General features: G+C 46.9%; 6 protein-coding genes across 6 annotated transcripts; 4 read left to right on the plus strand and 2 right to left on the minus strand.

Annotated features, from left to right (window-relative positions):
- Positions 1 to 8,791: 8,791 nt before the first annotated feature.
- On the plus strand, positions 8,792 to 10,412 carry EDB91DRAFT_1080074 (uncharacterized protein; the record flags this gene model as incomplete). Its single annotated transcript, XM_041315188.1, has 11 exons — positions 8,792 to 8,828; positions 8,858 to 8,966; positions 9,203 to 9,234; positions 9,270 to 9,319; positions 9,379 to 9,486; positions 9,673 to 9,758; positions 9,845 to 9,872; positions 9,926 to 10,034; positions 10,058 to 10,102; positions 10,151 to 10,240; positions 10,297 to 10,412. 11 exons carry the CDS (start codon positions 8,792 to 8,794, stop codon positions 10,410 to 10,412), a joined length of 810 nt encoding a protein of 269 aa, XP_041179508.1.
- Positions 10,413 to 10,732: 320 nt separating this feature from the next.
- Positions 10,733 to 11,341, plus strand: EDB91DRAFT_1245960 (uncharacterized protein; the record flags this gene model as incomplete). Its single annotated transcript, XM_041322603.1, has 1 exon — positions 10,733 to 11,341. The coding sequence occupies one exon, from the start codon at positions 10,733 to 10,735 to the stop codon at positions 11,339 to 11,341; it is 609 nt and encodes a 202-aa protein (XP_041179509.1).
- Positions 11,342 to 13,951: 2,610 nt separating this feature from the next.
- EDB91DRAFT_1245961 (uncharacterized protein) lies at positions 13,952 to 14,849 on the plus strand (the record flags this gene model as incomplete). The annotated part of the gene is made up of 3 exons (XM_041322604.1): positions 13,952 to 14,165; positions 14,221 to 14,429; positions 14,709 to 14,849. The coding sequence occupies 3 exons, from the start codon at positions 13,952 to 13,954 to the stop codon at positions 14,847 to 14,849; spliced, it is 564 nt and encodes a 187-aa protein (XP_041179510.1).
- A 2,185-nt stretch (positions 14,850 to 17,034) lies between these two features.
- EDB91DRAFT_1003870 (uncharacterized protein) lies at positions 17,035 to 17,552 on the minus strand (the record flags this gene model as incomplete). Its single annotated transcript, XM_041312275.1, has 2 exons — positions 17,035 to 17,273; positions 17,330 to 17,552. Coding segments are annotated over 2 exons (462 nt in total), but the record flags the coding sequence as incomplete, so codon positions are not given.
- Positions 17,553 to 18,869: 1,317 nt separating this feature from the next.
- Positions 18,870 to 19,708, minus strand: EDB91DRAFT_1236167 (uncharacterized protein; the record flags this gene model as incomplete). Its single annotated transcript, XM_041321416.1, has 3 exons — positions 18,870 to 19,167; positions 19,219 to 19,361; positions 19,454 to 19,708. 3 exons carry the CDS (start codon positions 19,706 to 19,708, stop codon positions 18,870 to 18,872), a joined length of 696 nt encoding a protein of 231 aa, XP_041179512.1.
- A 1,246-nt stretch (positions 19,709 to 20,954) lies between these two features.
- Positions 20,955 to 21,597, plus strand: EDB91DRAFT_1245963 (uncharacterized protein; the record flags this gene model as incomplete). Its single annotated transcript, XM_041322605.1, has 3 exons — positions 20,955 to 21,361; positions 21,413 to 21,516; positions 21,572 to 21,597. The coding sequence occupies 3 exons, from the start codon at positions 20,955 to 20,957 to the stop codon at positions 21,595 to 21,597; spliced, it is 537 nt and encodes a 178-aa protein (XP_041179513.1).
- Between the last annotated feature and the right edge of the window lie 14 nt (positions 21,598 to 21,611).

Here is a 21,611-nt window from a genome sequence, read left to right on the forward strand (position 1 = left end):
ACCACCAAGAACAAGAAGCCCCCCACTATTATAGTACCGCCTGTTTCGAATACGATCATTACGCCGACTACTCTAACGTCAACAATGCCTTCTTCCGTCAATGCCATTACCTTAAGTCAGACAGACCTCGAGAAGATCGAACTTCTCGAGCGCAGTAAGAACAACTGGGAAAGTTGGTCTGACAAACTGCAGAACTATCTGTTGCTCAAGCATGGCGGCGGGTACATTCTTGGGATCATTCAACGTCCGGACGGTCTTCTCGACCCCGCCGGGGCTAGTATCTGGGACCTTAATAACCTCTGTATCATAGCGGCTCTCCGCACCCGTTCTAGCACTGAGGAACAAGACTTCCTATGCTCTTTCACTAATGTGCACCTCGCGTGGAACGCGCTGAAATCACGTCACTGAGAAAGTCGGACCCATCGCCCAGATCATCTTGATCCAACAGGGCCTCGTGGTCAAATATAAGCGCTCCGAGCGCCTCTCTACTACTAGTATGCATCTCACCGAGCTAGTCCGATGCATATATGCAATTGGTTTGCCGAAGGAGGAGGACTTCTTAATGATCCTCATGCTCAACGCTATGAGCGAGGACCTGCCGCATGTTTGCAACCACATAGCCGATTCCCTGGCTACCAGCACGTCCTCATCGCCCTATGGACCCTCCAATATTCGCGCCCGTCTCGATGTCGAGCAGCAGCTCCTCGACAGCGAGAAGTCTTCTGATGTCACAATGATGGCCACCAAAGGGAAGCCTGGTTGTCCCACCCGCACTTGTACTGAGTGCGGTCAATCCTCCCACTCTACTTGTTGCACGAACTGTGGCAAATGGTGGCACACTGCGAAAGATTGCTTTGCGAAAGGCGGAGGCATGGAGGGCAAGAGGGACAAGGTCACTGCCCAGAAATGTGCTGCACAGAAGCCCAAACCAACTCCCGCCCCCAAGCTGGCTTCTACTGGCAAGCCTGGAGGCCTCCGTTACGACCAACATGGGCGTGCTTATCTCCTGGACAGTGAAAGCCATGAGGCTGTCTACATCACTGGTTCTGCGCCTTCCCTGTCCGAGCCCATTGCTCCTACCAAAGAGTTTGCTGGTCTGGCTTGCGACAGCATTTCCTCTGTGTTCATCAGCGAGCTCCCTGACGCGGACTGTGACGAGTATAACGCCCTCTTCGTCACTCTCGGCTCACATGACACCAGCGTTGACTGGCATTCTCACACTCAGGCTGTCGACTTCACTGGCTTGACCTATAAGGCCCCGAATCAGCGTGCGCGCACCATAGTAGACCTGTCTGTCCTTCCCTTCTTTCTTGACAGCGGAGCTTCTGTTCACATCAGCAATAACGAGTCGGACTTCTACTCCCTTCGTCCAATTCCCCCTCGCTCTGTTAGCAGCATCGGAGGCTCATCAATTCAGGCTATCGCCATCAGGACTATCCACCTCATTATCGCGAAGGGTATCCATCTCTCGCTGGACAACGTCTTATTCATTCCCAACGCCACTGTGCGCCTCTTGTCCGTATCCGCACTTTGCTCTGCGCACTGCTGTGTAGCATCTTTTGATGACACCTCATGCTGGGTCCAGTCCCACAGTGGAACTCACATGCTCACTGGGTCACTCACCTCCCGCCGTCTTTATGCGCTTTCTGGTGGCCAACTGTCCGCTGACCATGCCTACCTTGCCCATCGCCAGCCCAACCTCGAATTCTGGCACTGTCATCTCAGTCACGCTAACTACCACGCTGTATATGATCTGGCGTGCTTTGGTAACGCTACCGGTATGCCTATTGACCTATCCTCCCTTCCTCCCGTTTGTGACAATTGCATCCTTGGCAAACAGACCAGAACTCATGTTCCGAAGGTCAGGGAGGGGGAATGGGTGACGCGTAAGCTGGGCATAGTGCATGTTGACCTGATGGAGCATCCGGATACTGTTTCTGCGGCTGGTAATAGTTACATCATGGACATTATTGATGATTTCTCGTCTTATTCTTGGGCAATTCCTCTAGCTTCCAAAGCTGACGCTTTCCCAGCTCTTCAAGCCTGGGAACGTGTGCGTGAGCTTGAAACCACTGCTAAGGTCGGTATTTTTCGCTCTGACAATGGGGAACTCAAGGCCGCGACCATGCGAGAGTGGCTCCTCTCGCGTGGCACCCAACACCAGTTCACCGCCCCTCATACTTCTGCCCAAAACGGACGCGTCGAACGTCTTCATCAGACTCTTATGGGCAAAGCGCGTGCTATGTGTTCGGCCTGTGGCATTCCCCCGAACCGCTGGGATGAGTTTGTACTTACCGCCAACTATCTCTCTAACCGCACCCTCAGTAGCATCTCAGACAGGCCATACGCCTTATGAGCGCTGGTTCGCCCACAAACCCGACTTGTCCCACTTGTGTGAAATCGGATGCCGCGCTTTTGTTCTCGTCCAGAACCGTCACAACCCTAAGATATTCAACCGCTCCGTCGAGTGTGTCCTCATAGGGTATTCTCTTGATTCAAAAGCTTATCGATGCTATCATCGCGAATCACACAAGGTTTTCGTATCTTATCATGTGTCTTTCATTGAGTCTCACACTGGTAGCGCTACCTCCCTGCATCCCAGGCGCGTTATTGACAACCCTGCCTGCCCCTTCACGTCCTGATGCCCCCCCTGCCACTGAGACCACAATTCCAGCGCCTCCTTCTACTCAGGTCCCCCTACCCGTGTCTGATCCTGCCCCCTCTGGCTTCCTGGACGCACCCCCCATCCGTCATTCTACTCGCACCCCCGTCCCGTCCGAGTGTCGCTGTGCAACCGAAGGCATACCTTATGTACCTGCTGCCCAGTGCACCATCTTAGCCTCAATGGTGGCTACCGAGCGATTGCAGGCCCTCGAACGCACTTCCTCTGGAGACATTGCGCTGTCCGCTGAAGCCACTGACGCTGAACTCCAGGACCTAGAGGCTGAAATTGCCTACCTTACTGAGGTATTTGCTGCTATGCCCGACGACTTTGAACACGAACATCCCACTGACCCCTCCACCTATGCTGAGGTTATGGGCTCTGAGCATGCTGAGCAGTGGACCGCTGCCATGCGAGAGGAATTCGCATCACTCCGCAACCTTGGCGTCTATAAACTCATCCCTCGTTCTACCGTTCCCTCTGGTCACAAAGTGATGAAAGGTCGACCTGTCTTTAAGCTCAAATGTGATCAACATGGGGCACCCTGCTCATTTCAAGGCTAGGTATGTCTGCCACGGCTACTCTGCCATCTGGGGACAAGACTACACAAAAACTTCTGCACCTACCACTCGCCTGGAATCCTTCCGCATCCTTGCTCACCTTGGTGCAGCTCTCAATTGGGAAATCAAGCAGCTAGACATCAAGACGGCTTTCCTATACGGGCTGCTTGACTCTGATGAAGTGTGCTATATGGAACAACCCGAAGGTTTTGTGGAACCTGGCTTTGAAGACCATGTCTGGCAACTACAGAAGGGGCTATACGGCATGAAACAAGGTGGCCTAGTGTGGAACCGAACCCTCAATGCCGCCATGATATCCTGGGGCTTTAAACGCTTAAAGAGCGAACACTGTATCTACTTCTGCTGGACTGCCGCCGGTATTCTCCTCATCGCTATTCACGTTGACGACTTCTTCACCGTAGGCAGCTCAAAGACTGCCCTAGCCGACTTCAAGGCCCAACTCCGAACCAAGTGGCAAGTCTCAGAACTCGGCGAAGCACGCTTCTGTCTCGAAATTGCCATTGAACGTGATCACACTGCTCGCACTATCACACTGTCCCAAACCGCCCTCATCAATCGCATCATCACACAATTCGGCCTGAAGGACGCCGTTCCCGTGCTGATCCCCATGGAACCTGGCCTCCACTTGTCTCATTGTGATCACTCCCCCCTTAATGATGCCGAACGCGACCTCATGGCCCAGTACCCCATACTGCTCACTCATTGGCTCTCTCATGTACTTAGTGATTGGTACCTACCCCAATATCTCTTATGCTGTCCAACAACTCTGTAAATTCCTTGACAGTTACGGGCGCGTCCACTGGGAGGCCACCAAACACATTGTTCGTTACCTCAAAGGCACTCGTGAGCTCCATCTTGTTCTCAGTGGGGACCACACCGCGCATCTTCTCGCCTACACTGACAGCGACCTTGCCAGCTGCGTCGACACGCATCGATCGGTCAGCGGATACTGCTGTTCCCTTGGAGGCGGACTTGTCACATGGAGCGCACGGCAACAGAAGACTGTCGCCCTCTCCACCTGCGAAGCCGAGTACGTCGCCGCATCCGAGGCTGGCAAAGAAATCAAATGGATCCGCACTGTCCTCCATGAACTTGAATTCACTCAATCTTCCGCTTCCCCCCTCATGTGTGACAACAATGGTGCGATCGTACTCACCGAAGACAACTCCTTCCATGCTTGAGTAAAGCACATCGACATGGCATATCATTCCATCCGCGAACAAGTCTCCTTGCGACAACTCAAACTACACTATGTACGATCCAAAGAAAACCTCATGGACATTTTTACCAAGGCTCTAGCGAAACCAGACTACATCCAGCCTGCGCGCATACCTTGGACTACGGTGAATCAGTCGAGGAGGAGCACACGTCGCGTCGAGGAGGAGTGTTGGCACACATTACATGCACATGACGAGCGCGACGCCGCAGAATGCCAACCAAAAGTATATATAATGGTTCATGTTCGTTTTCCCTTTTCCCTCAGTCTGTTACGCACACGACTGAGGGTACATTTTATCTATTTTCTCTCCCGACTATGTACAGACACTAATAATCTACCTACGATAGATCTAACTGTGTCTAGGTACATAGCAATCTCAGTCTGTTACGCACACAACTGAGGATCTAACTGTGTCTAGATTTAACAGAAAACACTGCATACTTCATTATTTATATCAACCATTAGAATCCCCAACAGTGCACTCAACCAACAGGCTACTACAGTGAGCTGCCCATTGCTACTCGCAGTGATACCAATGTATTGTACAAGGTATTGCACTATCAAGCTTCATAGCATCAAAACTCCAACTCCATTTGAGGCTTAGACTTTAGTACATAGAGACTGTGTGTTAGATACCATGCCGACTCAGGAAGCAGAGGGGTTGGGGCTTGGCTTCAGCTCTTGCACTGCGCCCTTAGCCGAGTACGTGCCCCAAATTTGGAGCGGGTCCGACGTTGTCCGATGGTAGGACGAGTGGTCTGCTTTGGTCCGCTTTGAGGGTCGGGGAGTAAGAGCTACTAGCAGGTGGGCCGACTAGGAGCAGAGCGGAGAAGGTGGGGAGTGATGCAGAGAGTGGATAGGAGCAGGGGGAATGTTGGTAGGGGCGGGGAAGGCAGAGGATAATGCGGAGGGGCGAAGGAGGATATTTGATAGGGGTGGAGTAATAAGGGAAAGACTTAGAGCACAGCTCTAAGTCAGAGCAGGAGGGTCGGAGGGTCAGAGGTGACAACAAGTTGAGACTTGTGTCCAGAGGAGGCAAAGTTCTACTCAGAATTCTCACAAGATGTAACTGCAAGAAGACAAGTAATATTAAGACTGAGGAAAATATCTAAGTACATGATATGTTATATACTACTATGTATGAGGCAGTGACCAGGATAACTATGTTGTAAAGCTATGTACCAAGGATATAATTTGTAAGTACTTTACACAGGTGAAGACATAAGTCAGAGTGGATATCAATATGTATGCATCGGATCAGTGATCGGGCGGTAATAGGAATTACTGGTGATCCGGAAGTAAGGGTCTATGTACCGAAGGGGAAAGTATATATCTAAAAGGGGAAAGAGATCCAGTTGAATGGAGAGGTTATGGAAGGGGACCGGTTGAGCAGTTGAGCGGAAGCATAGGGGCGGAATGTGGACTTGTGATTGGACGGAGTGGAGGATGGGTGGAGCGGAGGGGGTCAGAAAGCAGAGCGGATATCAATATCAGAGCGGTTGGATCAGGTATATGACACTGTGCCTAGTTCAAACTTGGTTTGACTAGCTGTACATATTTAAGCTGGGCTGCCTCATATGTCCTCATAAGGTTTGCGCAGGGTTTACCCTTGGGTAGACCATAGCACACAGATCATATAAAGTAGCTATTACAAAAACATGCATTGTACTACAGCGAGAGCAAGAGCATCACCGATTGACGAGGTCTGCAACTGTGCGGGAGCAGGTAGCACGGCAGGAATGAGAGCATGGATGATTTATGATGAGGGCCATGCGGAATGATATAGCGGAGATAGTAGCGAGTGCTGGAGGGTGCAATCAGGAGGTAGCAGTGGATGCTGTTGTGCGCTGGAAGGTGTGGTTGGGTAGGCTGGACATCATTGGATGAGGATGGAAGCACAGCGCTCTTGCAGTATCTTCTCTTCTCCGGCTCCAGGCGATTCAGACCTTGCTGTGCCGGATGGGTGAGGATGCACTGAAGCCGCCTGTAGAGCTTCCACATGATCACCACAAGGTTGTATGGCCACTTCTAACTGGCTCCCAACTTCTATCTGCAGGACATCAAACCACTGGATGGCGTGACCTAGACTCCACTGGAAAGGTTCTTGAATGATATCACCCTGGTTAATATGAGTAGCTGAACAAGCATCCAAAGTCGACCCAGACATACCTTTGCATTTGTTATTTGGTATCCTCATCAAATGTAGTGGGTGTTGAGTGCGGATGCAAGTGCATTGATGGCATCACACGAGTGCTCAAAAAGAGAGCGACAGAAGGCGAGAAGCTCGACAGATGTAGCCATGTGGGGCTAGGAGGGAGCCGTAGAGAACAAGCTGTGGCAAACAAGTGTTTGCGCTAAGTTAGCGCATCTACAGCTCATCGCATCGATGGAGACGAAATCTGAAAGACATTAGCCAAGACTCCATGTATGTGTTACGCTGATGGTAATCAGAGGAGGTTTCAAGTCAATCAATCTTCTAGAGATGGCACTCTAGAGAAGTCAAAGGAATCAAGGTGGATTCACTAGTGTCTAACTAGTAGTCTGAGGATGTATCTGGGTAATTCCAGCGTAGGTCAAGATGAGGAATCATTGAGACTACGACCTGCTTATATACAATAGTAAGTCAGGGTCCAGGGTCTAGGGTAAGTAAGTAATATGTCCATATAAGTATAGATAAGTGTCCATGGGAATACACATGGTGTATGCATGTTAAGGGTCTGTGAGAATACACTAGGTATCAGCATGTAAGTAATATCTGAGGACTTGCCAAGGATAGATTGAGATCTCAGATCAATGAATAGGGGTGTACACCTGTGATAAGGTGAAGTCAGAGAGTAACCCTAGATAGGGTGATATCAGGAAATGGTGACACTGTGACATGGTGTCAATGTGAAGAGGTGATGAAAATGAAAGGTGTCCCAGACAACCGTAACAGTATGCGACCAAGTACTTACAGCCAAAAAGAGATAGGTAAGAGATGTGCATTTTTGTGCACATGTGTGCAAGCTGCACAATGACAAAAATTTTGGTACTGGTTCGAGAGGCACTCCTAGCATGTCTGTGCAGTATAGTCTAGTTGAACATGTTTCTGTGGGCTGGCAAAGTGGGTACCCAGGTCGGATGAAGTGCCAGGTTGAGCAGCACAGGTACCTGCATGTGGGGCCATGATGTCTTGGAGGTTGGAGCAGGAGAATTGAGAATTGAGAAAGATAACCAACTTGAAAGGACCAGTGCCATTGAGGCGGCATTGGATGCTCTGGGATAGAATGTAAACAGTATGGAGGTATAGCGAATAGCACAAGGTGCCGAGCTGCCTGAGGCATTCAATTGTCTTGAACAGGATGCACAGGAGGAGCGCGCTGCACAGGTGCAAGTGCAAAGCAGGAGGGCAATGAGGCAGAATGATATTTTTAGATTGTAGGCTATATTTACAAATGGAGGATCCTCCCAGATGAGGGTCTTTCAGCCCAGTCTCCCATGACATAGAAACCGGGTCTGAAAGACCCTTTATTGGCACCGAGATGTACTGCCTGAGGTGCGCATACCTTGAGATGCGGCCATTCATCAATGGATTCGATACTTGCAAATGAATGAATGCAAATCCTACAACGCCCTTTCAGTAAAACATAACAAATGGAAACAGAGCTTGAAAAAACATACCATGGGAAAATGTTGATGTCTGCGGCACTGTACATGCCTTGGCCAGGACCAGTGAGGTAATCATGGTCTTGGAGACGAATCTACTCAGATGACTTCATCAGGAAATCACCAAGTTCCTTTTCGGACTTAATTTGTTCCTTACTTACCTTAATTCACACAATAAGGTAAATTCAAGGTCGTTCATTCACACTTAGAATAAGGAGAAAAAGGAGGCCCATCCCCTTAAACCAAGGAGATAAGGAACTTCTCCTTAGAATACTCCATCAAGGCAAATAAGGTGGTCAAAAATACTATTATTGAGACAGACACAAGGAACAATCAAGGTAAGCTAAGGCAAAAAACAGGAAGATTAAATTCCACTAAAAAATAAATAAAAATAAAAATAAAAAATAAAAAAAGGTGTCCAAAAGCACATGATAGCCTGAGCACGAGTAAGTGATGCAATTGAAGCAGGGGTTGAGTACACATGCTAGTAGTGGCCAACTAATTCCTGTCAAATATTAATGTTAGAGCAAGGAAATATAAAAGAAATAAAAAGACACTACAGATGCAGATGCATGAGCGCGGATTCACAGGCATATAACTGTCACCATCGAGAATATCTTCATCCTGACCCCTGCGGCGTGCATGCTTCACATAAGGTAGAGATCGCACAATGATTTCCTGCACATGGTCAAAGGGCAGCTCCTTGATTTGTTCCATGTATGTGATTGTGTCTGTCTCCCAATTACCTAGATGAAAATGCAGCACCAGTGTTGCTTCTGGCGAAGTGGAGAGGCTGCATACTAGAAACGAGTAAGAGAGAACTATGCACTGTTAGCACTAAGTATGCAGAGGAGTCGTAGTAAGTAGCTCACCTCAGTCTTAGTTAGAAAGACTAAGGGAAGGGAATAGTATGGACACTGAATATCAAAGGATCATTGAGACAGATAACAAAACATGAATGTGGATGAAACATGTACTGATAAGGTGAGTGTGTATGTAAAATAGATATGGGAGAAAGATGTATTGTGATATTGCTCATCTTGTTGGTTGCTTGGTTGAATGTCAATGTGATCTTATGTTTGCCATGGTCCGAAGTGTCTCCCATGATGAGGTCATCACAAGCCAAAGTGAGTGCATGCTTGGCCTGCAAATGTGAGGTCAGTAAGTTTCATAAAGTTTCATAAGGACAGTAGCAAACTTACAGCTGCCATAGTGAGTACAAGCACTGTTTGATGTCCAGGTAGCCCAAAGTTGAGCACCACATGTACTAGGTGGTGCAGAGGGCTTTAATTGAGGCTTTGATGCTACATTTTTCACCCATTTTCCTACTCCTGCTCCCTCTGAAGGAGCCAAGGACCCAGATGTGGCACTACATGTCAGTGAGTGAAAGACATCAAAATAATAAAGCATCAGTTCTAATAGAAGCAACATCATAGTTCAGAATAGGAACTCACATGGAAGTCTTGTGAATTTTCCCATCATCAGGACTTCCAACATGTGTTTCACTCAAAGCAGATACACTGGTGTTAGAAACATTTTGACTGGAGCTGACACCATCTTTAAAGGTGAGCTTTGCTGGGGCATGTTGCGGGCCAAGCCATGTAAAGAGCATTGAAGGGCTGTTGAAAGGACAGTGGGGTGTTGTCTTGGAGTGAAGTAGATGCTGGTAGAAAAGAGGCAAACAAACCAGTAAGCTTTTAATTCAATTCAATTGAACATTCACACACTTACTAGTAGCCTATTTTCTGGTTTGCTCTACTATACTGTGGGTTCCTGGTATCCATCCACACAACTACTCACTGCTCAACATGGCACCAGGCATCAGTAGGCCCGTTTGTCCCTTTCCAAACTGCAACTGCGTCTTCAAAAACAAGTCCGGCCTCACTCAACACACACACAGGAAGCATGCACTACCTCCACAAATTTGGTGAGAAACTGTCTCACTTGCAGGTCCTGGATTTATACCTGCAAGGGAACATTCTCCCACTCCAGCAGGTGAAAATCAAGGCATTAATAATGATTTTCATCACAATGATGCTGCAGACCAGCAGCAGAATCCAGGGTTTGTGCCTGAGGAAGGTACTTGGGTGGATATGGGGCATTTATTCCGCACTTTCCATCTGCACATGACAGGTAAGTGTTTTTAAAGAGTCTTTCTATCATGCTTATATGTTTATTTCACAACTCAGGACTTAAATGCAATGCTAATGGCACATTCATTGACTGGGATGCACCTCCATCACCTCATATGGATGCCCCACCAACTGACTGGACACCTTATAATAATTGGGTGGAATCATGTTAATCAATGATTAATGTGATGCCAAGTCCAAATAAAACTTACTTTACTGTATTTTTTGTTGAAATATAGCAGCTGCCAGTGATGAGTCTGATTGTCTTGCACACTGATTTTTGAGTATTCAACACTTGAGCCAGATAAATAATGTAAATAAACCACAAAATTTTCATTGTGCTCAATAGCTTTGATCTCACTTTTGCGCCTTTGCTGCCTTGAACATCTCTTGGGCCTTAGTAAAATTATCAAATAGTGACTTATATTCCTTGACTGCCTTAGTGATATTTCTAAGTAGTTCTAAGTGCAAAAAGTAACTCAGTGATTTCCTGATGTTTGTGATTCCAACACCAACTCCTGTGGCCAGAGATGTTTCCCTTCCTTTGGCATCTCTGCCACCAACTATCAGCATCACCCACAAATGTGTGGTTTCCCTGGCTGCTCAGGTTGCTGCCATGCAAATCACTGACCAGAATACCCTTGCCAGGGTTGATGTGGTGGAACAGGACTACAAAACCTGTATCTCCTTAATGTGTGCAGAGCTTTCCTTCATGCAGCTTGATCTCAGCGCCACCTTCACACTCGTTAATGGCCTGGTCAGCCTAGTGGAGAAGCTTTGGCAGGCACATACCGTTGCCAACCCATTGTTCCCATCACTGATGATCAGCAACTTTGGTGCTACCTTGGCCGCCACACAGGTGCAAGCATTGGGCATGAGGTACTTGAACAGTATGTACAGCCCTTTGGTTGGTACCTTGGCATCTGCTGCAGGCCCTTCAGCATCTTGCCCTTTTGGTCACCCTGACATGTGGGGCAACACATTCACATCTGGCCAAGCATCCTTGGTGTCAGCACATGCCAGTCCTTCATCCACTCCTGCTGTAGTTGGACCAAATTATGCTGGAAAATCACCTGCTTCAGCTGCACAGTCTCTCCCCTGATCATTTGGCAGACTACATAGTTGTACATAGAGCATGCATCTGTTGGCAGAATTACCCTGGTGTATCACGGTGTGGGACACTGATCAGCATCATCATAGTATTCCCTTCATCTGCCGACCATGTACAATATGCACCCTGATTATTCCCACTCTATCCAACTCATTGCCGATCAAACCTGCACTCATATACACCCAAGCCAGCACAGCGGTGCGAGTCAGGCCGATCAACATACACACGCGACATTGGTCAGTTGTGCACGTATTCTGCCCTTCTAGCTCACAGATCCTCAGACGAACCCCATATCCATTCATCCTTGTTCACTGGTGTGTAGTACACTTCTCTTTGGTATATTTGACAATTACAGTACTCTTACCTCCCAATCTCCCCTATTATGTCGCCTTAAGCAGCTTGGACCGATTTACTCCCCAATATCCCCATGCACTACCACGGAGAGTCGACCGCATGTCCCGCGCATATCTCTAGCGAACCACGAGGTAGCCTGGATGTTCCAAGCGATGTTTATCTCCATTCCTTACCTCGTAGCTGATGTGTACTTAAGTAGTGCATGCCTGTTGTTGAAAGGCAGTTAATTCTCACTCAGAAGTCATGTCTTTGGTGTCCCGTTCCTTTCCAATTCTACTCCTGTGTCCATCTGCACATTTTTCTTAGTCTTCCGTTCATCATTGACCATCTCATCCTTTAAATTGGCTGCATTCACTTGCAACTGCATATTGGTCGGTAGGAATTATAGTTGATCGGCTTTACGACTAGCTGTTTGCTCTGAGCATATATTGGATCGGTCGCCTTGACTTGTTGTTGCGCCCCTCATATTTTATACTGAGGCAGCAATTCGGTTTGCTTTGTTCTGCTTCCCCCAGGTTCGAACTGAACACTATAGGCTCACTACTCGAATCGGCCGCTGTCATGCTGAGGTCGTAGTGGAATTCGCTCCTTACAATGGACTTGTATTACTTACTTTCAAATTCAATTGTTTGGGCATTGATTCCATGTATATTCACTCTCTTTCCTGTGATACAAGTACTGACAGCATGTTAGCAGAATGTATTTTGGTTGTTTGTTGCAGTTGGCACAGTATCCTTCAGTTTATCTTGTCTGTTCAGATTTGACCAATTTATACTCCATGTGACCAATCACCTGTTCTCGGTTGCCACATCACACATGCCAATGAGATTCCACAGAACCAAAACTTCACCAACTTGCACAATTCACCAATATCTTCTTGCCATTGTTTGGCACTCCATATATGACTGGTGGCATGGAGTCTGATATTGCCCTACCCACTTTGATGTGATCTCAGCAAAACCATTGCATATGACTCAGCCAGGTGTTGTGTGACCAATTTTTTACACTCTGTGCAATACTGCAATGTGGCTGCCCACACCAAATCCTGGCAATCCCTCATCCATCATATTTGACCAAGTGTCTTTGACCAAGGTTGTCTTGGCATGTATATTATGGATCAGATCCTGGTAATCCCTCATCCATCATATTTGACCAGATGTCTTTTGACCATGTGTCTTTTGACCGAGGTGGTCTTGGCATGTTATTAGGTACCATGCTTGGATGGAGAAGCGGAGGGGTTGGGGCTTGGCTTCAGCTCTTGCACTGTGCCCTTAGCTGAGTACGTGCCCCAAATTTGGAGTAGGACCAATGTCATCTGATGATAGGACGGGTAGACCACTTTGGACCACTTTGAGGGTCAGGAGGTAAAGGCTACTAGTGGTGGGCCTGACTAGGAGCAGGGCAGATGGAGTGGAAGTATGTCAGAGTGGAAAGGAATAAGGGGATTGGTTTATTGGATGGAGGCACATACTACAGTGACCTAACTCCGTATTATATGAGTGAACGGACGTACATAATATCCCATATAAGATGATGGATGGGCCAGGATTGATATTATTCCCAATGGAGGTGGGTGGGCCCATGTCAGGAATAAGTAAGGTAGATGAGTGGGCCGATGTACATGAGTATTATATAGATGGATGGGCCGAGGTAGTTGGATATTATGTAGATGCATATACCAAGGTAGATGGGTATCACTTAGACGGGTAGGGCCAAGGGTAATTGTTGTCATATACACAGGTGGGCCCAGATGTATATGATGTTGATGGGTGGGCCAAGGTTGTTATATGATATAGATGGGTGGGACTATCGAGTGCCAAGTGCCAAGCTCCAACTACCGAAATTTGAATGAACCGAGCATCATGTACTGAGTTCCGGGACCCAGGTCTCAACACTCAAATATTTGATATCTATCACCCTTCCAATTATCTGGTATTTCATTGACATACTAACATTGCAATGAATGATAATCTGTCTTTGAAAGCTGAGTTCCAACTACCAAAATTTGAATGAACCGAGCATCATGTACTGAGTTCCAGGACCTGGGTCTCGACACTCAAATATTTGATATCTAGCACCCTTCCAATTATCCGGTATTTCATTGACATATTAGTATAGCAATGAAATGATAATCCATCTTTGAAAGCTAAAATCAAGGTTCCCTATCTGATCCACCCTATCTCCACCACCTTTAAAGTCTGTGGACATCTGGCATTGACCATCTGATTTCCCAAGATCAACACCATCATGAATGTGTCTTCCACCTCCAATATTGAAATAACCTTCTGGCGCACTTGGGCCTTGACTGTCACTCATGAGGCATGTGAATATACCAAACAGAAATTCATTGCTGAGAAAACAGGAGGAGACCCAGTCATACCTTCTCCTAAGCTAGACACCGATCTGGTGATGGCTTGTGATCGATTGGTGGATTGCCTCATAAAGGCATATAACAATCCCAGTGGGTCTTCCCGCAGATTCGGACAGTCCATTTGATCATTCAAATTGCTTCACAGTTCAGATGCAGATTGATATTGCGAGATACAGCAAAATGATCTCCCCAAAGGACACTGGGCATAATAAAGAAAGAGAGGTGAAGTTGCTTGAGAGGTGTCCTCCTGGCCATGAAGGTACAAAGTTGGTCGACATACCCTCCACAGTTCTCGATGCTACCGGTGCCATCATTGCATGGTACCTCCCGGATGCCCTGACAGAAACCACCCAGGTGGGTAATATATTTTGTTACTTAATGGATATGGAATATGAAATGGGAACTCCAGAAGGAAATTCTGGCAGCCTCCAATTTGCTCAGTCTGAGCCTTGCAAAAAGTGTAAAGGTTGATGGGAGTTGGCAAACTAATCAGGATTGGTTCAAACCAAGCTCGGAAAATGATGGCATATCTCCCGGATGCATCAATCTATCTCCGGCTTGGTTTCAATGAGGGCACAAGGTGAGATCTCATGAGATGGTGATTTTCAATAGTAAAACTAACCAATCCAGTAGAATCTGTCGGACCCAGCAGTATCTGCCTCATTGAAGGGACCATTCTCCGAGAATATTCTCAAAGCCATTGCCAGGCTGGCAGCCATCGCATCAGCCGCACTCAGGGTGATGCATCCTGAGCAGTACTGGGTAGGGATATGAGCCTTTTTAAGCCTCGGACAATCAGCCAAAAGCAAGAATCTTCCAAGGATGTCAGAGACCCTCCAGTACTGGGCATCTGTGTTTAACACCCTCACCGTCATTTCCAATTGGCAAACCCCCAATCATCGAGACCACATATCCATTCCTGAATGCTTTGATATTCTCACCACCGTGGGTAATTATTCGAATGCTTACATGAGTATGCCAAGTCTTCAGCTGGAGTTCATGTACAATCCTGGCTGTATGATTGCATTTTCAGGAAGGATTGTAAGACATGGGGTTCATGAAGTGGAAGGGGTTCGAATTGCTTGGGCATGGTACATGAGGGATTCTGTTCATATTTATGCCAGGGTTCCCTCATGTGGATGGGCTAGGATGGATCGCGTACATACTCCATCCTGGCAAGGATAGAACAGGCAAATAGCTTAGTACCCATGTGATAGTACCTACTGTTGAATACTAATTATCAATGTTCGAGTGCCAATAATCAAGCATCAAACAGACAAATGTTCGACATTTGATACCCAGAACTCGGTACTCCACTCCTGGAACTCAGCACTCCATTCCCGGAACTCGGCATTTGGCACTAAACACCCAGAAGTCGGTAATCAGTATATGGTGTTTGGTACTCGACACCCAGAACTCGGCACCTGGAACTCGGCACTCAGTACTCAGTATGGTGATTTGTCCAATTTACAAAATGTGTATTCCAGGTTTCGGTACTCGGCACTCGGTACTCGATGCCCGGAACTCGGCATTCAGTAATTGATGCCCAGGTACTCAGCATTCGGCACCTGGAACTCGATGCCCAGAAGTCAGAAGTCAAAACCTGGAAGTCGAAACTCGATACCCGGAGGTCGATACTCGGCATTTGGCATTTGGTATTCAGTGTTCGGTACTCAATACCTGGAACTCAGAACTCGATACCTGGAGGTCGATACCCAGCATTCAGTATTCGGTATTCGGTGTTCGGTACTCGACACCCAGACCTCAATACCTGGAACTCAATACTCAATACCCAGAACTCAATACTCAATACCCGGAACTCAATGCTCGATACTCGATACTTGGTATTTGGTATTTGGTACTCGATGCTCAGTACCCAGAACTTGATACCCGGAACTCGACATTGATACTCTAACATTTAATAGGGATCATCCCCTCTGGCTCTCTTCAAATGGGCTAGGGTGTCAGTGTACATATCAATCTCCACCATCTTATCACAGATGCCCTCCTGATGGTCCTGAATCAACGACACCAAGTGTTCCCTAATCCACTTCAGTCCCACCAGTGATGGAGCTGGGGTGCCAGTCCACCTTCTCTGGAAGGATGAGACCATTGTCCTCAACGCCGCTCTAGATCGGATTAGTCATCTATCAAGGAAGTTGGGTATAATGCTTACTAGCCAATGCTGGTAGTGAAAGACACAAGAACCCATTACCCGAACCCATTGCCATGGTTCGTTAGGGATTGTAGTGTCCCCCATCCACCACGGAGTATCATAGGAGGATACAATCCAGGGAGGGTTCTCCGAGATCTGGGACCAGATGAAACTCAGATAGGTGGGATGAAAAGATGTGGTCTGGAACCGTGTTCCATGTGAGCTGAGGAAACAAGTGAAGAATATGAGCGATCAGGGGTGGCATAACCAAAATTATGTTCCTTGCAGCTGAGTACTGCAGAATCGGTGTCACAAAAGTCTGTTCACAATCTCAGCATATTGCCAACCACAGTCATCAGGTCTGATGGCTTACAGTGATCTCCCATTGGATTCCAGCTTTAAAGTAGATTATCCGAGCCGAAGGAACATTGTTCTTCGGCAGCCTCCATCTGATATTGACTGATACAGGCTTGAACGTGTGATGCAGCCATTACCAATGTAGCTGCAATATCTGCAAGACTCATTGTGGGGGGTTTATATTCATTGCTGGAATCCTCAGTGGCAGAAGTGGATGCAGGAGGTGAATTTAATTCAGACATGAGCAATGCAGGAGTAGGACACTAGCAATGATAATGACAGTTTTTTCAGATGGGAGCCACTGATGGATTGATAAGGAATTCAAACTCCTGACATGGGCTGACCCAGCCCCTTGCCGAGACTCAATTGTTGGGGTCCAATCATACATCAGCAGAAAATATTCATACTTCATTCATCTCAGGTATCTATTAACATGCTCTGCAGGTCTTGAAACACTGCCTGAGCATCCTGCACCAGTAATGAATACATTTGGGATTGCCTCCTTCTGGAGTAGCAAGCATGACCCGGAAGGTGTTTCACCAATGATTCCCTCATCTGGTCGCCCCATTGCATTGATTTCCACATGAAGAAATTACATGTCCAATCCATCTCCAATTCCACCAATATCAGTTCTTCCTTCCATTGATCCCGTAGTGCCTTTGCCCGAAGCCAATGAACTCGGTAAACTTCACATGTGGGTCCAGTCAGATCACAGGCATTTGTCAAGCAAGCCAGAACTCACATTCCTCATTCCATGAGTGATCCGGACCCCCCAAATCTACTTTGATAGACCAGAACCAAGCAAGAGACTCATTCGCTGACCTCAGGGCATTAGGATCACTGACGGCCATGCTGACTTTGAGCTGCTCCTGAAGCAGGGGTTTATATTTTTGCAGCTGCTCTTGGCCTGGCTCAAGTTTCATCATTTGCTTCCTGGTCTTGGTATATATGCTGGCATGGAGGGACACTGCCTGCTGCACTGACGTCACCTGGGACCAAGCTCGGGTTTTCAACTGCTTGAGATTTGGCTTGCCTAACTGTTGTTCAGAAGAGTATTGCCTTGTTGCATAAGTGAATTTGGAGGTTGTGAAGGGCATCATTGGCCTGTCCTTCACAAAGCAACAACTCCAGCAGAATCAGATCCTCTGCCATACAATGTTTGCATCGATCTACCCCGAGGTTTGATGGAAATGGGATGACAGTGAGCTTAGGGGAGTTTGTCCATGTATCAGATGTCCCGATGAAATCCTCTGGGTCATCATCGAGATCATCAAGAATGTCTATATTCAAATCATCAGGATCGTCATCTGCATCAAATCCCTCTCCCAGATGTGTCAGAGCAGTCCGAGTGAATGCATCTATCTGGCCTTGTAGATGATTGCGTTGCCAGGCGATGTCTAATCTCTGAGTCTTGGTAGTTCTTTTTCCTATTCTTCGGACCTTGATGAGCAATGCGATTTGAGCCTCTTCAATTGCCAGGCCCATTGATATCCATGTTGCCACAGATCTGCGAGAAGGTGCTGCATGATGGGCATTACCCTCCTGCAGCAGTCTAAGCTCTATCTCCTTTTTGCTCGGTGCTGGGTTCAAAATGAATTCAGACTTCAATCAAGACAGAGTGATCTTACCCTTCTTGATATTAATCTCATATATATCCATCACAGCTGGATCTTGTATTCTGTTGGACTGAGCGATCCTCTCACTTGCTAACCAGTCTGTCTTTAAGTTGGCCGGTGCGGCTTTGTTGAGTCTGTCGAAAGCCTTTCCACTTTCAGCTGATGCCATTCTTCGCCTGCTTGTATTTCCAGGCAAAGGGTCCTCTTCATGCAGATCATCTTGCAAAAGTTGGAATCAGTTCATCTGGAAATCAAGACATTCCTTCCGATGCAGGGAAGATATTCCCCAAGCAGCAGGAGAAATCAGATTGAGATGTGCCCATAGGGTCTCCATGATCTCTCCATCAATGTGACCAATGCCTTCAATGAAATTCGACGCATATCTGACATAGCAGCTATCCTGATGTCCATGGATATGCCACAGCCCGATTCCGGGAATGACAGTCAATTCTGGAACCATTGTCAGAAATCAGCCTCGCTCCACCCGAACATGCAAGTGCTTGTTGTATTGACAGTTGATGTCATAGAAGGTGACAGCCCTTGTAATCCCATCCATGTTGTGCTGGGCAGCCTCACAAAGTGCATAGTCCATGTTCATTTGTCTGCAAACAATGAATGGTCAACTCAGGAATGTTGAACGGCATGTCCGGCTTGCCTTTCGCCTTTCTAAAAATCTACCATCGAGTGAGGGACAAAGCAACTGTGTTGCGCACAGGCTACTCCCCCAATACCGGTGGACTCCAGCTTGTGCTGAGCTGCATTTGCTTGATTGATAGCCCGATGATTGTTGCAGCTCGATTTTTCCACAGTGTCAGCAGCCTCTTCAAGATGCTTTTGATACCTTTCCTTTCCCACCATAAATCCCAACCCATTGGAGAGCCAAACTTCATCATATGGCTTGATGGGATGCAGGTGTTCGGCTTTGAAATTTCCATCCATCACAAATGACCAGGTGTATTTCCAGCTTGAAGTTTTTAATATCGCTGATGTAGATTCGGTAATGAACAAGACTCACTCATCAAGTGATTCATCCCCTGACAAGCATATGTTAATCCTGGGCTGAGGACATGCCAAGCAAAATAATGCGAGATCTCCAGCATTCAGGTTGTCAGAACGATGCCTGAAGCCATGCCATTTCATAGACTTTAACTGCCTCCACTGTCAAGCGACTCTCATAAGCTCTCTGTATCGGTCCTTGCAATGTGCTTTGTCAATATAATGTGCTTCAGATGATGTAGATATGGTATTACCGGAACAAGGTGTGGAAACACACTCAAGGTCATTTGCTGAAGCTTGCTGTAATAGTTCATCGCTGAGGTGCCGCATTCGAGGTTGTCCAACAGAAATTCATCTAGCACTCTGAAGGTGAACATGGTCTTCGGCTTGTTAAATGATGCAGGGAAAAAGCCATGTCGAAACATTTGAATGTCTGGACTCATGGCATTGGGACAATCACAGCATCGAACCTGGAGGCGATGGACTCCTGACTTGTCAACGATGACCATTGTATTTTCCTTGGACTGGAACTCGGGTCCCAACACAGATGGTAGATCTTCAGGTTCAAAGTGATCTTCTTGTTCATCTTTGTCAAACAAATCCCACCTATCTGTGACTACCGGACATTGCTTGCCATCATGACTGAGGTATATGACAAGTCCAACATGAGCCAGACAACTTTGCTCGAAGAATTGACCATTCCATTGACTGATCCAGTGGAAAGGATTGCAATGATGTTGACTCCAGCAACAGCCTGTGCAATAGAGTGGCTCCCCAAGACAATCTTGACATTTGTAGACCCCATCCTGGTTGCAGATGACGCATCTCCTATCTTCTGGTGAAGCTTCTTGATCCAGGAGGTGATGGAGATATGATTCCCGCCTTGGCAGCCATTGCCTGAGGCAGTCATTCTGACTCTGCATTTTTTAATACTTAGCTATCATTTGAACGACATTCCAACATTTTACATGAACTTGCCATTGTTTTTGGGAGTTGCAAGGGCTCAAATGACCCTTGGTCTTGCTCATAAGTATCGTCAGGAAAGTCTTCCCAAGGAGGGGGGGCCTGAACAGGTTCAAGTGTTGGTGATTCCAGGGGAGAGTTAGGCATGGACCTGTAGGCATGTCGTCTCGTGCTGGCAAGTGGCCTTGACCCATGTCTTCCTACCTTTGCTGCCCCTTGCTTCTACCCTGTGGGATTTCTGCAATGGGGTGCAATGACCTATCTTCATTTTGTTTTTCAATGTTGCAAGGAAAGCATTAGCTCAGGAAGGTCAAACAAATTGTTATTTCATTATCGTATTATGCAGTTTGGTTGGCTCATTACCAATTCATTTCAATTAATGGCATTGCGTCTGTTATAGGTAGATTAACCAACTGTTAGGCTTTGATCAAAGTTGAACTCATGACCATTATTACTTCCACTTTGCTTATCCTCAGCACATTCTGCAATCTTATTCACCATGACAAGATCAGGTCATTCCACTCAGTTGACTTCTAGAAGACACAGAACGTGTCAACCACAGTCACAGAAGCTCACAGAAAACAAAATTTCAGAGCTGAAGAACTACCTTCCTGAGTGGACTTCTGCAAAAAGGAGCGAGAAACAGGGAGTTTTCAATGCCATAGCTCGAGTGGCCAGGTTATTTGCTCCTAAGGTCAACCAAGGACAATGGAAAAAGAGAAAGCAGATGATACATCCTTGTTGTGTTGAAAAACTCAATTTTTCATGTCTGATTCTTCCTTTGCCTCTTAGATGTATAAGACTTGGTTGTTCAACAACAAGAAAAAGAAGGAAAGGAAGGACATGATAAAGTATGGGAGGAAATGGACGCCTAGGCAGGTGATCTACCAGCAGAACAGAGAGGAAGTGCTAAAGAGGATCGAGGACAAGTCCAGGGCAAAGCCAGGAGGTCAAGACATGTTCAAGCATTATCAAGCTGTGGTGAAGAAGGTCATGGCCAAATTGTCCAAGGATGAGTTGGAGAAGGCAAAAGAAACCACCGAAGAATGGTCCAACAACTTTCCTCCTCCTGAGATACAGGTGCAAGTTGCCCATAAGAAGGGACCTGTATATATGGAGCACTTTTCAAATGAGATGTGGAGACAATGTGGGATGAGAGTGTTTGTGTTGTCAGCTTGGAAGAGCTGTTCGGGATGTCAGTGAATTTTATCTGTTGTTGCAGATATTTGGTCTCAACTTATTTCACATAGGCATGATGATAATGAGGCATTAGGGGATGGGGACAGCTTCATGAAGATGAAGGACTGGGAGGACATAGAGCCAGTTTGGCAGGAGTACACGCAGGAACAGTTTGGTGAGTGTTCCCACTGTGGAGATGAGAATGATTTCATTGATCATCGGGATGATAGGTGCCGAGGCACAGGATGGAGGATGACAGGTGAAGGGAGG

The sequence above is a fragment of the Suillus paluster genome, assembly GCF_016628075.1.
Source record: "Suillus paluster strain FC165 chromosome Unknown EDB91scaffold_13, whole genome shotgun sequence".
Classification (NCBI taxonomy): domain Eukaryota; kingdom Fungi; phylum Basidiomycota; class Agaricomycetes; order Boletales; family Suillaceae; genus Suillus; species Suillus paluster.